The 15,489-nt window shown below is 50.0% G+C and overlaps 5 protein-coding genes across 5 annotated transcripts, besides 1 other annotated feature; 4 read left to right on the top strand and 1 right to left on the bottom strand.

Annotated features, from left to right (window-relative positions):
• The first annotated feature begins 454 nt into the window (after positions 1 to 454).
• Positions 455 to 475: a microsatellite.
• Positions 476 to 1,430: 955 nt separating this feature from the next.
• Positions 1,431 to 3,968, top strand: FPSE_05401 (uncharacterized protein; the record flags this gene model as incomplete). Its single annotated transcript, XM_009258519.1, has 2 exons — positions 1,431 to 1,947; positions 2,593 to 3,968. 2 exons carry the CDS (start codon positions 1,431 to 1,433, stop codon positions 3,966 to 3,968), a joined length of 1,893 nt encoding a protein of 630 aa, XP_009256794.1.
• A 1,112-nt stretch (positions 3,969 to 5,080) lies between these two features.
• On the top strand, positions 5,081 to 6,737 carry FPSE_05402 (uncharacterized protein; the record flags this gene model as incomplete). The annotated part of the gene is made up of 4 exons (XM_009258520.1): positions 5,081 to 5,236; positions 5,285 to 5,546; positions 5,597 to 6,249; positions 6,312 to 6,737. The coding sequence occupies 4 exons, from the start codon at positions 5,081 to 5,083 to the stop codon at positions 6,735 to 6,737; spliced, it is 1,497 nt and encodes a 498-aa protein (XP_009256795.1).
• Positions 6,738 to 7,188: 451 nt separating this feature from the next.
• FPSE_05403 (uncharacterized protein) lies at positions 7,189 to 8,088 on the top strand (the record flags this gene model as incomplete). The annotated part of the gene is made up of 1 exon (XM_009258521.1): positions 7,189 to 8,088. One exon carries the CDS (start codon positions 7,189 to 7,191, stop codon positions 8,086 to 8,088), a length of 900 nt encoding a protein of 299 aa, XP_009256796.1.
• Positions 8,089 to 8,577: 489 nt separating this feature from the next.
• On the bottom strand, positions 8,578 to 12,269 carry FPSE_05404 (uncharacterized protein; the record flags this gene model as incomplete). Its single annotated transcript, XM_009258522.1, has 3 exons — positions 8,578 to 11,577; positions 11,627 to 12,051; positions 12,110 to 12,269. 3 exons carry the CDS (start codon positions 12,267 to 12,269, stop codon positions 8,578 to 8,580), a joined length of 3,585 nt encoding a protein of 1,194 aa, XP_009256797.1.
• Positions 12,270 to 12,813: 544 nt separating this feature from the next.
• Positions 12,814 to 15,082, top strand: FPSE_05405 (uncharacterized protein; the record flags this gene model as incomplete). The annotated part of the gene is made up of 3 exons (XM_009258523.1): positions 12,814 to 12,925; positions 12,976 to 13,143; positions 13,194 to 15,082. The coding sequence occupies 3 exons, from the start codon at positions 12,814 to 12,816 to the stop codon at positions 15,080 to 15,082; spliced, it is 2,169 nt and encodes a 722-aa protein (XP_009256798.1).
• Positions 15,083 to 15,489: the final 407 nt, after the last annotated feature.

Genomic DNA, 15,489 nt, shown 5'->3' with positions numbered 1-15,489 from the left:
CAATCGTTGTCTCTTGAGGTGTTCTGTTCCCCCTCCATTCTTGATATGATCAATCCCCCTCCCGAAATCTAAATCAATCATGCCAAGGAACCCCAGACATGGCTGCAGATTTGTCTCTGGATACCGAGCCTGGGACCCCAAAACGGTACATGTCGTTTGCTGTAGGCTGGCGTTGTATAGCGCTGGGCCGTTGAGTTGCTTGCTTGCTTCTATGTCTGTGTCTTTTTGGTTATTTTTGCTGTCATGCATGCATACATACATCTTTGTTTGATTAGACCATCTCCACGGCTGTGCAAAAAACAAACACACCCTCTTTTTTCCCCCTTCTTTCTTTTTGGACCTAAAACTGGGCTTGGGCTTGAGTTCCCATGGCTGGCTGGTCCGTCGGTGATGGTGATGGGTGACGGGGGTGAGATGACGGATGGACTCGACTCACCCCTACCCCACCCCATACCTCTCTCTCTCTCTCTCTCTCATCTCACCCTCCTCCCCTTGTCCTCCCCTCCCCCTGTCCCCTGGCCCGACACTTGCTTGGCTTCAATTGCTGGGTCCTAACTAGGCCCTACAGGTAGGCAAGCCATGGTAAGGCAAGGCAACCCGGGCACTGCACTCTACGTACCGCTGTGCATGGGGGGTTCCTCTCCCCAGCAGCCTCTCCTCGAGCTTGTATCCATCCTGTCAATCAACTGGAGAAACCACGGACGGGCCCCGAATGCAGGTGCAGAGTAGTCTCTGCTTAGTGTAGTCGGTGCCTTGACTATATCTACGTTGGCAGCCCCCAACCCTTTCCTCGGGACTGGTCTAAGAGTTCGTCACTCAACAACGACAACCTTATTCAAGGCCACTTCGTGTTTCTTTTAAGAACATCGTCTCCCTCTATCAAACTACCAAGAGACGACTCGATCAACAAGTGGTTCCTGCATATTTCAACTTGCATCTGTTCCTCCTCTCATCTGCACACTCACCCACCGGACCTCCATCCTCATCTTCATCTTCACCTTGAAACAACTCACAATTCGACATTCCCATCACTCAAACATCATCCATCATTGAGACAACTAACGAGTCCCCGGAAAGTCGACCAAAAGAGGATCCTTTACCGTGTCTAAATCCCCATTCACAACATCTCAGACCCTGCGAGACTTTGATTCACAACAGGCTTCACTCCATTCCTGGAATGCAAAGTGCAGGTAAGCTTTCCCCAGCCTACGAACGCTCATTCTTTGGGTTCCAAGAACTAGAAACATTTCCACTCCGCTTTCGCAACGCTTCACTTGAGTTAAAGCCCCCGGCCCTGACATATCTGGTGTTATAGATAAACGTGGTTGCACTCTGAGATTTCCAACTACAAGTACAAGCCTCGCCCTGCCGATATACAACTCTCCAAATCTCTATTCATATCTACCTCTCATATCTCACACAAAGACATCATGACAGCCTTGTCAGATACATCCTTCGCCATGTTCCATTCTCAACCTGACGCCGAGGACTATGCTCGATATGCCGACTCCAGCGTCATCTTCACTTCAGGCCCCATGGACGTGAGCATCCCAGCCGATGCCTTTGGTTTCCAGCACCAGAACGCCAGCCCGGATGCCTATGCTTCTTCAATGGGCTTTGTCGAGCCCTCTCTGTACGCCGAGGCACCAAACTACATGCTCAACAGCCACGCGTCACCGAGCATGTACACCGATGAGTCCCCCGATATGAGACTGCCCTCATCCAGTCTTTCAACTGCCTCGGCTCCATCAACAGCTTCTTCAGCCATTGGATCTCCCCAATCTCATCACGGCCAAATGGGTGCAATGCCCGAGTGGGCTCCTCAGGGCCTCGGTCTCCAGCCTACAATTGTGGGCAACGATTACATGGGATCTGATTTTGCATCGTTCCCTGGTTCGGGAATGGAGGAGCTTAGCTTCGACTTTCCCACGGCCAAGGCCTTTGTTGGTAAGTTCAAAAACTATTTCTATTTCTTACAACACGAACGGGGATACTCGCTTCGAGCTTCGGCGATCCCCTTTTCTTCCCCTCCCCCTTGGGTCTCGCAATGGTATTGGTAGAGGAGCAGAGACTAGAGACTGAGCCCCAGTCCAAGGGGTCTGAGGCCTCTCTTCCCCCACCACTACCATATGCTAGTGTTTGCGAACCCCTGCCCTGTCATGCAGCAGCTTCAATCTATGATGAAGTTGTTTGCTATTCAACGAGATACCATCGGCTCGGCTCTTGGGTAGTGCTCGTCGATCCTCATTTTAAGCTGCCTCTTTTTATTCGTTATTCTTTTTTCCATGCCATCCCTTCTTCCCTCCAAGCCATTCTTTAGCTCCCCTCGAGAGCTTTCCCGTCAACTGAGACATGCCATCCGTCATCCCGATTGGCGCTTGATGTCACTTCTCCGCTGTCAAACGATTGGCGACCTTTTCTTCTTGTCTTCGGCAGTGGCTAGCTGTAAACCCATCTTGGGCTTAGCTCCGCTGCCTTGACTGTCTGCCTGTGTTGCAATCGCGTACTGTACATACATCTTGACCTTCAACTCCACTGTTTTGTTTCTGCTTCACTTCTTGAGCTGACCGCTAACCTGTTCTACCATGATAGACCCTTCTCTCATCCACCCAGAGCTTACTCGTCCTATGGGCATCCCCTCCTATGACACCCACTATCAACAACACAACCACCACACATATCCCGCATCACCTTCTGCTTCTGTCTCTTCCTCTTCGCCCCAACCTCACATGATGAGGACCAATAGTTCTTCACCATTCCTCCAGGCCAGCAACTTCCAATCCACATTTCCCAGCAGCCCCTACTGTGCGCCAATGGACAACCAAACCCACATTCGCGCCCCAAGTATCAGCCAATTCGTTCCACCAACACCAGGCGAGTACAGCAGTGATGAGTCCAAGGAGAAGCAGAGATGTACTTGGCCTGATTGTGGCAAGACCTTCAAGGATCTCAAGGCTCACATGCTCACTCATCAGAATGAGCGCCCCGAGAAGTGTCCGATTCAGACTTGCGAGTACCACACTAAAGGTTTCGCTCGCAAGTATGACAAGAACCGCCACACCCTCACACATTACAAGGGCACAATGGTCTGCGGTTTCTGCCCAGGCTCTGGATCGGCTGCGGAGAAGTCTTTCAACCGCGCCGACGTCTTCAAGCGTCACTTGACTGCTGTCCACGGTGTTGAGCAGACACCTCCCAACAGCAGGAAGAAGTCTTCTGCCAATGCCAACGCCACCAAGAAGCTGTCTGGCTATGCCCCTGACGCTACTGGCAAGTGTAGCACTTGCTCCCAGACCTTCTCCAACGCCCAGGACTTCTACGAGCATCTTGACGACTGTGTGCTTCGCATTGTGCAGCAGGAAGACCCTTCCGAGGCCATCAATGCTAAGCGCCTCGCTGAGGTCGAGAACGATAAGGATGTTCACCAGACTCTTGAGAAGAACAACCTCCCTACCATCACCGATATCATCATGACCAAGCACGAAGACGACGACAGTGGCGACGAGGATGTTGAGAGCTCACCCAAGGGCAACACTTCCCCCTCTACCAAGAGAAAGGGCAACCCTGTCAACGGTGTCCAGAAGTCTCGAGGTGTTACTCACTCACGTGGCGGTGTTGCCTTGGGAACCAAGTCACGCAGTCGCAAGAACCGTCGCGATTACCCTTCGTCATGGGGATTTGACAAGGGTCAGATGACCATGAAGAAGCGTGTCGTGGCTGTCTTCGATGGCCCTCGACGCCTTGCCAAGGACGACATGATGCTCTCCACGGATCACGAGGTCCGCATCAAGCTGTCTGACGGCAAGTCCTATGTTACCGACCTCGATGTTCAGACTCTGAACCGAGCTGCCGGCTTCCACGGAGCTACTGAGGAGGAGAAGGGTCCTTGGATCTCCGATGACCCCACCCCCGAACAGCTCAAGGAGATGCAGCAAATGCTTGCAAACAACACCAGCACCACTCTGTAATAAACACTACGACAACCCCTCTACTTATGTATACGGACAAAACATGTCGAACAAAAAAAGCATTTCAGGCACGGCGTAAGCGGATTGTATTAGAACAAGGACCATTCTCATATTTATTTTACGGATAGGTTGTTCATGCTGGGATAGGATTGGGATGGTAATCATGGAACGGATGGTGATCAAAGGAAAGGGAACGGAATCGGTTGGGCCTATGTTTGCGCCGTGGAGTTGACGATACCCATGTGTTTTTACTCGTTGTTTTTATCTGGGTTTTGGACTGGAACCTTACCCCTTGATGGCTAATGACAATAATGGATGATCTTGATAGCATTACTTACTCCAAAGGACACAGTCCTAATATGTATATTTTTCAAGCACTTGTTTGGCTCTTCATGATTGGTGTCTGCTGTTTTTGTTGAAACAATGTATGATAACTGGAATACTTCAAAGGGATGCATGCTGGATCTATTTATCTATAGTTTGCACGCTCAATCAGATAACAAACTTTACATATCAGCTGATGACTCGATCCGACATCGTATCTATTGCACTTATCTATGTTAATATGTCGTTGCGGCAATGGCGTCTCATTTATCACAACTGGAGGCGACAATGTCGTGGGGACAACCCGTTATTGGCCATGCCTATTAAGTTCAATATAACCTTGTTGAATGATCAAAACTACAATTGAGTTGGAGTCATTCACCGTCTATCTAATATTGATAAGACAAAACCTACTTATAAACATGATCTACAATCGGCCTCCTTTGTCTCGTAACAATGCAGCCCGCCTCTACAATACTGTCCAATATCTGGCACTGTTAATGGGCATCGGCAAGGCGTACCTAGTGAATCATTCAACCTACTGTGATATACCCAAAAGATCTGATATGCAAATCTATGATGCTGCATTCACCTTCTGATTCGCAAGCCATCTGGAGATAGGGAAAGTTTAAAAGATATCACAAGGGGATTTGTTGAGAAAAATCACATAGTGTAAAGGCCCGAATACGGAGGCTGGCAGGCTTGAGGACTTATAAACACCAGTATTCCAGCAGCGCCTTCATGTCAAACATGAAGAACTCTTCTCTTTCTCTTCAACAATCATCAGCATGATGAACAGCGATCAAGCAACCAAGCACGAGCACGAGGGTTTGGCTTCGGTCCCTACTGATCCTCAGGATGTCGAAGTCCATGTCATCGACGCCCCTATATCTCACGATGCTGTCTTTGGTGACATCACAGGAGATGGACCTAACTACCGCAATGTAAGCACCTGTGATTGTTGTGTGACACTGAAGTACTAACATGGATAGGTTGGATGGCTAGGAACATCTGCTTTGATGATGAAGACCCAGATCGGTCTGGGCATTCTATCCATACCATCGGCCTTCCACACGCTCGGCATCATTCCTGGCGTCATTTGCCTTCTGCTCATTGGAGGCATAACAACATGGTCTAACTATGTGATTGGTACCTTCAAACTCAACCATCGCGAGGTTTACGACATTGGCGATGCAGGTGGTATCCTGTTTGGGCGAATTGGACGAGAGTTTCTCGGCATCAGTTTTGCCTTGTGTAAGTGAATGACGGCCCATAATTGAGACAATTTTACTGACAATAACAAGTCACCATCTTCGCAATTGCATCCGGTATTCTTGGTATTTCCATTAGCTTCAATGCTTTGTCGGACCATGGAACTTGCACTGCTACCTTTGTTGCGGTGGCAGCTATCATTGTCTTCTTGTGTGCCAGTATTCGTACACTGGGTCGAATGAGTTGGCTGGCTTGGGCCGGACTCATTCCTCTTCTGATTGCCGGTTCGTCTTCCACTCCAATTCACATCTTTATAGAGGCCAATCCTGACCAAAGACCTCTAGTCTACCTCGTTACCATCGCCGTTAGCGTCCAAGGCCGACCCTCTGCTGCACCCAAGATCGACATGGACGAGAAGTGGATGTCAGACTGGAAACTTGTCGGTACACCGACGTTCATCGATGCCATGGCTGCGCTTTCGACCATTGTCTTTGCGTATGCCGGCACGCCCCTTTTCTTCCCCATCGCGGCTGAGATGCGTGAGCCACGCCACTACACAAAGGCGATGCTTCTCTGCCAGGGTGTCGCAACGGCGACATACCTGAGTGTCGGAATTATAATCTACTACTTTTGTGGCTCTTATGTTGCGACGCCTGCTCTGGGCTCGGCTGGTAAGACTATCAAGAAAGCTGCCTATGGTCTTGCTCTACCAGGGCTTATCGTTGGTGCGACCATCAACACTCATGTGAGTTTCCCTTACGCAGTAGATATTCTGACAAGTGAAATACTTATATGCTCGTTTTACAGGTGACTGGAAAGTATGCATTCGTTCGGATCCTTCGAGGCTCAGAGCATCTCACAGCAAACACCTTCACCCACTGGGCCACATGGCTGAGCATGATTTTCGGCACTGCTTTGTTCGCATACATCATAGCAAGTGCCATCCCGGTCTTTGGAAGTCTTGTTTCCCTCGTCGGAGCTCTGCTCGGTACTCTTCAAGCATTCCAACCGTATGGTTGCTTCTGGCTGTACGACAATTGGCGCAAGGGCAAGCAGGAGAAGTCTCTACGATGGATCCTCATGGTTGCATGGAGCATATTTGTCATTGTTTCAGGAACATTCTTGATGATTGCTGGAACATATGGTTCTGTCATTGGGGTTATCGAGTCTGGTAAGAAAGGAGGTGGTCGTCCTTGGTCTTGTGCAGACAACTCCAACTCTGTAGGAACTTAGTACTGGACCAGAGATAAAGATGAAAAGTCTTGTTTGTATTTGTTATATGTATTTGGATATCTCGGTTGCTAGATTGGTCCAAGAGAAACTAGTATTGCTTGTTGATAGTCAGGTCAGTCCCCATCGAAAGCGGTCGGGATTGGCAAATTTTGATAACGCCCCTCCCCCACCATCAAGTTCCAGTTGCAGTTGCAGTTGCAGTTCCAGACAGTCACTCCTTCCATTATATCTTTTAGTGGCCACCATCTCTAGTATTTAAAAAGGATTTTCTTGACATTTAACTCTTCAAGAGAACAACATATTCATCCTTTGGTCGTTGTTACAATAAGATCGAGTGATCTATCAGATAAACAGAGTTCGGGCAAGTCTGAGTCAGTTGGGTATCTTCACCAAAAGTTTTTAAAAAAAATCTTGGAGTCGATATCGCATTGGGAATAAACCAGAATAAACGATGTCTCTCACCTGGCGCATCTCCGTCAATGGCGAGGCTGATACTCCCGAAGACTACCTTTCAACCGCTCTGGGCGTCATCTTCCCCGACGACATCACAAACCAACATGGCGACGCTGAACACAATCTCTCTTATGCCTCACCTCATCTCCCCAAGCCTCTTGTTATCGATCTCGCCGACCCTGTAAAGGAGGATGATCGCAAGTTGTTCTCACACTACCTTTGGAACGCCTCTCTTCTGCTTGCCGAGTTTATCGAAGCCGACTCGTTGAACATCCCGCTAGAGAAGCCTCGCGAGGCCCAGGACAGCATATCGTTCGATGTAAAGGGACTCGATATTATGGAACTCGGAGCTGGAACCGCGTTGCCGAGTATCATGGGAGGTCTTTTGGGCGCAAAACGTGTCGTCGTTACGGATTACCCAGCTGAGCCTGTTCTCAAAACCCTGCGCACAAATGTCGAGCGCAACATCCAACCCTCATTCTCACCCGCCCCTGCCGAAACAACCCCTTCTTCTGGGGTCTCCGTCCACGGCCATTCCTGGGGTGAGCTCGATGACCCATTGAGCGTTTCAGGCGAGCACTCTTTCGACCGTATCATTGCTGCCGATTGCCTATGGATGCCATGGCAGCACGCCAACTTGCACCGATCCATCTCCCACTTCCTTAAGCGCACACCCGAAGCCCGATGCTGGGTTGTCGCAGGTTTCCACACGGGCCGACAGAAGATGAGCGGATTTTACGATGCGGCGGCTCTTAAGGAGGTCGGACTCGAGGTCGAGAGGATGTGGGAGAGGGACTGTAATGGTGAGGAGAGACCGTGGGATATCGAGCGAGACGATGATATTACGGTTCGAAAGAGGTGGCTCGTCGTCGCTTCGTTGAAGTGGATCTCGACATAGTGAATTTACTATCACTTGACGTTAAAAGTCAAGGAGCTCCTCTGATCAGACGGGGAGAGAAGAGTCTTTATAGACCACAACGATTTCACCCAACCACTCATAGCTGTATGGTATCGTGGCGAAGCAAGACACTTGTTCCTAGTTCCGTCCTCGATAATCCACTGATTGGCTCTGTTCCTCGGGCGGTCTGTATACCGCCCGCAAGACGAGGCGGAGCAACGCCTTCACGAGGGGGCGTAAGATTGTACAAGGATAGACGCCATCGGAGTTGGGAATAACACCCGGAGATACTGAATGTTGGCGAAAAAGGCTTCATGAGATAGATGAGAGCGATTCTCAAGCATTGTAGAACAAAGGCAGGCGTTTGATGTCACAAGATGGAAAATAGATAGACAGTCTATGAATTACTTTAGATGTATTCTTAGTAAATAAGCTCGCTATGAATCCTCCTCTTATACAACTAACAGGTCAGCCTGCATATCCGTATGATTAGTTCGGGGCTTCAATGCTTGGCCCCTTCTCTTCCACCTTGACAACCAAATCGTAGTTCACACGTAAGTTCTGTGCTCCGCTAAGCGCGCATGTGAGCATGGCTTCGTGCCTCTCACCAACAAGACGCTTGAGTGCTCCAACAAGGAACCCCGCAACAATATCGACAGACCAGTCGTCGGGAATGCGGCCAAGCACATCGTCGATCTCAAACCATCCGCCGAAGCGCTCGAGGAGGGCACCAGTTTGTTCGACACGGTCACTGATATCTTCGAGGGAGAGAAACTCTTGAAAGACGACGCCGAACAGACGACGCTGCTCCTCAAAAGAGGGTCGCTCAGACGGGGCTGCACCTGTCGTACCAGCACCCCCTCGAAGACAATACGAAACAGCGGTATCGTAGTCGCCCAAGTTGTGTATGAGGAGACGAAGGGCATCGTTGTGTTTACGCTCCCGACCGGCGAGAATGATGGTCTCAGGTACGAGAAGATCATCCGGCAGAGTAGAAATTCGATCTCTTATTGCTGCTGCATCGTAATCGTTTGCTTCGCCCAGTAATTGGAGTAGCCTCAAACGACTGTGCCAGACCTCATTATCGGGCGGGGCATTATCCCGAAGAAAATGGCTGTATGCAGGTTTAGGAGCTTGCAGCGCTCGATATGCTGCATAAGTCGCTCTAACAATGGTTCGACTTTCTTCAGAGGACTCCAGATCGTGGACAACCACATCTAGGTAGTATGCCATCAGATCGTTTATATATGTCGTGTGTCCCTTGCCAAACACCAAGTGCTCTAGGTAATATTTGACTGCACCAGGTGCCTCCTTTCGCAAGATCGCAACGGCTTGTGCTGGCTCGAATTTGGGCGCGCGTCCTTTGTCTTCCGCAAAGACTTCAACGCCAAGTTTTGGGTTGCGATTTGCTAACCAAACGCCGTATTCTTGAACGAGAGCCTGGCTGCTAATCTTTGTCAAGTACTCACGAACACGCTGCTCGCCTTCACGAAGCTCTTGTCCCACGTCTTGCTCGCCCTCGATGATACGCCTCCAAGTAGCTAGCACATCGCCTGCAAGCTTGCGGCTCTGATACAAGCGACTCAGTACGAAGAGACGGTGATACGTTTCGAGTAGACCGACTGCGCGGTCGAAACAGTCAACACCCTTGTCCACAATTTCGTAAAGCTCTAATCGCACAACACCCCCTTTGCCCAACCCCTTAGGAGAGTGCTGATCAATCTCAAGAAGAACAAGGAGGAGAGCAGCGTCGACAGTGTGGAACACCTCTCGCTCATCGGCAACACTACCGAAGCCTTTTCTCTTCCGCCAGGTACCGAGAAACCTCCGAAGAAAGTGCATTGTCCTTGGCTCCAGTGTCCCAACACCATCCTTTGAAGTCATCTGGAACTCCCTACTTCGGAGGTAGGCATCAGCAGTTCTTCTTACGCCACCATATATCCAAATACCACGCGACCCTTCAATGATCTCGTTGCGAACGCTTGGAATCAACGATAGCACTACTCTTGGATCTAGGCCACTTTCGACCAAGACTTCTTCAAGCGCTTCTACTTCTTTCTCTGTGAACTGTCTGTCTTCAGGCGCTTTTAATAAGTTCGTCAAGAGCAGAATGCCTGCCTTTTGTCGTATATATCCATAAGTCATAAACTCCAATTCTGTCTGTGGGTCTCGGCCCCTGATGGAGTTGATAGTGGTAAATATTGCTTGCCTGTCTAGCTCAGCGGGATTGAAAACATCACCCGCGCAGGCTACTTCCAAAGCAGCATCGAGCTGTATCAGGATAGGATTGCGGATAGCCCACCATATACGGCTGCCACTCCAGACTGCCAAATTAGCATGTGCCTTGGCAAGTTGGCGAGCGAACTCTTCTCCTTCTGCGTTACGATTTGCCTCCCATTCTTCTGGGAGTGACTCTTCATCCTGTGAGTCAATATTTCTGTCAAAGAGCTCCTTCTCTTTCGACATATGTTCTATCGATAAAGCAGTCCTTGAATCCGAGGTCTTGCCTGACGATGAAGGATCAGGTGTGCCTGGGGAGGCAGAAACAGAGAAAGGTGTGTATCGTCTTTGAGAAAGCTTCTGGACAATTTCCTCGAAACGCGTTTCTTCAGTTCCAGCAAGTGAGCGAATGCCATAAACCCCATCCTGACCAACTTCTTTAGCTGTCAACCAGTACCTCTGTGGGTTTACATCTGAACCAGCGTCAAAGCGTTGGATTTCAAGACCATGCTTCAAGCTACCGTCGACCTCTTTAGTCAACGATGCCAAAACATAGCCCTCCTCCTGCTGCCCTAGGGACGGTTGAGATGAGTCGGAATCCGAAATTGGGCTGTCTACAACAACCTCCCGAGGATACCTAGTAAATTCAAGGGTAGGCCGCGTGGGATCGCCGTCTAGATTGACGAACATGCCGATTCCCGGTTCCAAAGGGTCGGTTCCAGTAACGAGCAAGAACTCATCAGGGGTCGGTGAGGTGATATGAGGCTTCAAAAAGACCGCGCCGGGCTTGGGTCTTGGATTCGCTGTTTGAGAGGGCGTGCCTGAACGCGATGGTGCAGCAGGTAAGGGTTTGTCTAGTGCCGGGTTTGGAGTTGATGATCTCTCCATAGAGGGCCTCGGGCTAGACGACAGTTGCGGCGAAGGATGGCGACCAAGGAAATCATCACTTTCATTGCCGCGGTCTTGTCGACGAATGCTGTCCAATATCGAACCTCCCAGGCTAGTACTTCGGCTATGGCTTGGGGCTTCACTGGCTGTTCGGTTTCCAGTCGAAGAAGAGCTCCGAAGAAGCCCACTTGTTGTGTCTGTTCCAATACTTTGAGCATGTCCAATCTCACTAGGTGACGTAGTCTCCTCCAAGGACGAGATGCTCATCAAAGGAATCTTAAGTTGCTGCTCCACGTCAATGAGCGCATAAGATTTGTTATCCGCTACACATGCGATTGAGTCTCTGCGCACTGATAAAGTGCTTCCCGAGAAGTCAATTTTCTAGAAACCGTTAACATGGATCAAGCCTCCAAACCATATTAATGCCTACCTTTGTGACGCGAGCATCTTCCCCTACACGCACTGCCTGAATCTTGCGCATTAAAGAAAGCAGGATAGTGACACCTCCACTTCTTTCTGGGCCATCATTGTCCAGTAGGGGCTCGTTGAGATCAATGCCGCCTATCCAACTACAGTTCTTGACCAGCGTCGTGCCAAAGACGGGGCTGAGCTCCGGTAGAGAGTAGAAAGTGACAGTCCAGTTACACAGGATACATGCTTTTCCGACGCGCGGTAATAGTAAGATTTGTTGTACACCGGGTCGCGAATTCGGAGTTCCTGGCGTCTCGACATATTGAGGGCATAGCCGGGACGCAAGGATATAAACGGGCTGGCCGGATCGATCGTTCGGGTCGGGAGGAATCTGGACAAAGTGAAGCAGCTCTGAAGCGGATGTGCCAACATATAAGTTCGCATCTAAATGCTCACAGGTCAACGATTGGTCCAAACATTTGAATATTTGGCAGAAACCTACCTAAGTAATCTACACAGTTGATCTTGATATCGTCTTGGGAGCCATCCGCAGAGAGCGGCACTTCATCCAGCAATGTCCGTAGAACATAAGGGCCAACCTCGCGGCCTGTCAGCTCGGGGCTGATAATTGAAGGCCCATCGCCTGAGCCATCTGGTGTCATAGCGGCGTTATTATCAACAGCATCATCTGGGCGAGCAGCGCAAGTCCTGATCTGCTGTCATGTATCGTGGGCTGAATATCAATCAGTTGGGCTGTATGGACACTTTGGAATGGGAATGTTGACATCAGTAAGTGGATGCATCGGATCTGAAGCTCCCGTCTGGAAGCTGATGCGACCTTGAGTGGGTACAGCGCCTACGTAGTACCTAACATGTTTGGTCAGTGGCTGTGCTTCACTGAACTGCAAGGCTGCGGGGGATCAGTCCAAGGACTTGCCCCTGCATTCTTGGCGTCAACAGCCTAACAGCTTACGTAGCCAATGAGCTTAGATGACACACCACGCAAACTGGCCCCAAGATACGCATCCCTTCGCATTCCCTCATGGCTTCAACTTGACCACGGCAATGACAAGTCGTACCGACGACCTCACTAACTGCACCAACTACGAAACACTCACTTCTATACGTTCGCGGCGTTCGCGGCGTTCGAGGCTGCTGTATACACTCCTTTGCGCCGACTAAGATCTACAACTCCATACCCCTACCATGAGCGACGCAGCCGTTGAAGCCGCTCTGGCATCCACACCTGAGCCCGCTGCGCCTGCGCCAACCTTTGAAGGAGAGAACAAATTTCAACATGCGATCTCAGCATGGAGGAGTGCGGCTACCAGCAAGAATTCATGACGGTTGGATACTAACTTTGTATAGCAATCGATCTCACAACTCTTGTCTCGAACCTAGATAACACTGCTTCCGACATTGTCGCCTATCAACGTGACTCAACTGTTCAGCGTAAAGAACTGGCACAAAAAACGAAGGAGTTTCGGAAACTCGATGATTCTTCCAAATTGACAGAAATCAAGGGCTTGTTAAAATGTAGGAATAGCGCAATGTTTTGTACTTCCAGCAAGCTAACCATATTGCAGCCTATCAAACCTTTATCGATCTTCTCACGAACCATTCCAAGTCTGTCAACTCGGCCTTTCTGCAGACATATGCCTCTTTCTCCGATGCGCCCGACCCGTACCCACTCCTTGAGGCCTCGGTCGACTCGATGCTCCTCGCTGAGGATACTTTACCGAAAATAACGGAAGAGAACCAACACCTACAAGAAAATGTTACAGCTCTCACAACCCAGTTGGAGGATGTCGAATCGAAGCTACAGACTGAGCGAAAATCTCGAAAGGATTTAGAGGAGAACCTCGAGAAACGTGTCAAGGAAGTCGAGACATCATGGACTGCTGTCCTAGACGAGAAGACGGATAATTGGGAGGCCAAGGAAAAGACCCTGGAGGATAAGGTTGAGAAGCAAGAGCGCCTGTTGACTGAGATGCGTGCAAGCTATGAAGTCAACCAACGATTGGGCAAGAATGGCGAAGAACAAGAGGCCCAGCGCAACCAGGTCTCAAGTGCCGAGCTTGAGATGCTTCACTCTGACTTGGATCGTACGAGTGCTCGTCTCGCTGAAATTGAAGCCCGTAACGAGCAGATGCGTCTAGAACTCGCGCAGGCCAAGTCATCAGCCCAGCAGCAACCTGAAACAAACCTTGAAGACGACCCAGGTTACATGCGCGTGAGGTCAGAGAACCAATCTATGATTCGCAAACTGGACGCTGCCCGCGTGGAGAAAGAAGGCCTCAAGCGAGATTTGGACGGTAAACTACGATCTATCGAAAGAGAGGTGAATGCTCTAAAGGAAGAGAGGGACACATTGAAGAATAAGGTGCAAAAGTGGGGCGATTATGATGAGATAAAACAAGAGCTCGAGGTTTTGAAGAGCATCGAGTTCTCTACAGGTGACGATGACGAGGTACGAGAGCATCTCGAGTCGAAGGATGCGGAGGGCAACTCCTTGGAGAAGCTCCTTTTGGCACGCAACAAGAAGCTCGGCGATGAATTGACAGTTCTGCGTGTCTCGCACAACGACTTGCAGAGCCGTTTGGAAGATCTTCAAGAAGACCTCTCAAGAACAAACGCAGAATTGGAGCGGTCTCAGAAGCTCAACCAGAAGTTAGAGACTGACTTGGAGACAATCCAGGAGGAGGGCGCCAATGCATTCCCGTCTGGAGCATCTGTTGCTGGAACATATGTCACTCGGGCAGTTGGACGTAAGAGTGGTAGGATTTCGCCCACATCATCAATCATCAGTGGTATGGATCCTCGGATGGGAGGTGGCGAGCCTGGCGAGCGAGTCTACGGAGGTGGCTCAGGCATGCTACCAATGGTCACGGCCCAGCGCGACCGTTACAAGAAGAAGAACGGAGAATTGGAGGAAGAGCTGTCCAACACACACCGGACAGTGTCACAACTGCGCCAGGAGGTCGCGGCACTGCAGAAGGACAACCTGAACCTCTATGAAAAGACAAGATACGTCTCGACATACAACCGAGGGGGTGGAGCAGCAACATCGTCTGCGTATGGCGCAAACCCCAACCCGTCGACGGTGTCGATTGGCGAAACAGGTAACCCTGGAATCGCCATGGATCGATACCGGCAGGCATATGAGTCCAATATCTCTCCATTTGCAGCTTTCCGCGGGCGGGAATCTGCTCGAGCCTACAAGCGGATGAGTCTACCAGAGCGGGCAGTCTATTCACTGACTCGTACAGTTCTTGCTTCAAGAACCAGTAGAAACTTGTTTGGAGCATACTGCGTGGCACTTCATTTGCTGGTCTTCATGTGCTTGTACTGGATGAGTTCGTCGGATGTCCAGCGGGTAACCCATCTCGAGTCTGCAGCGGCAGCGGCAGCGGGAGTGGCCGGGGGCTCACTTGGCAGTCCAATGGACGGAGCGCCTAAAGATCCCGCCAAGTAGAGGGTGATGTGCTGTCCTGTTTTAGAAGTGTTTTGGTCAAGAGCTCGAAAAGGAATCTCCGCGGAAGACGGGACTGTATCATTATCAGTATAAGCCTACACTAGAAGGGGCTCGGTAGTGGAGTAATTGGATATCTGGAAACATGTATTTTGTGTATTTTGGAAGTAAACAAGCGAGATCTGCCATGTAAGCGGGATGCCAAGATGAATGAATGGTGGTGGTGGTATTCGCAGATATGATATGTGTGCCCGGTATAGGTAGAATAGGATTAGAGCATATCATGATCCACCTAAGCAACCTCTTGACAGTCCTCAGGGTATCAGAAAAATTGACTGCTGGAAGCATAAGAGATAAAATTATTAGGGCAGCTTATGCCACTTAGACTAAGCTTCTTAGACTACTTATTT

The sequence above is a fragment of the Fusarium pseudograminearum genome, chromosome 1 (assembly GCF_000303195.2).
Source record: "Fusarium pseudograminearum CS3096 chromosome 1, whole genome shotgun sequence".
NCBI lineage: Eukaryota > Fungi > Ascomycota > Sordariomycetes > Hypocreales > Nectriaceae > Fusarium > Fusarium pseudograminearum.
This window is presented reverse-complemented; position numbering and strand designations above follow the sequence as displayed.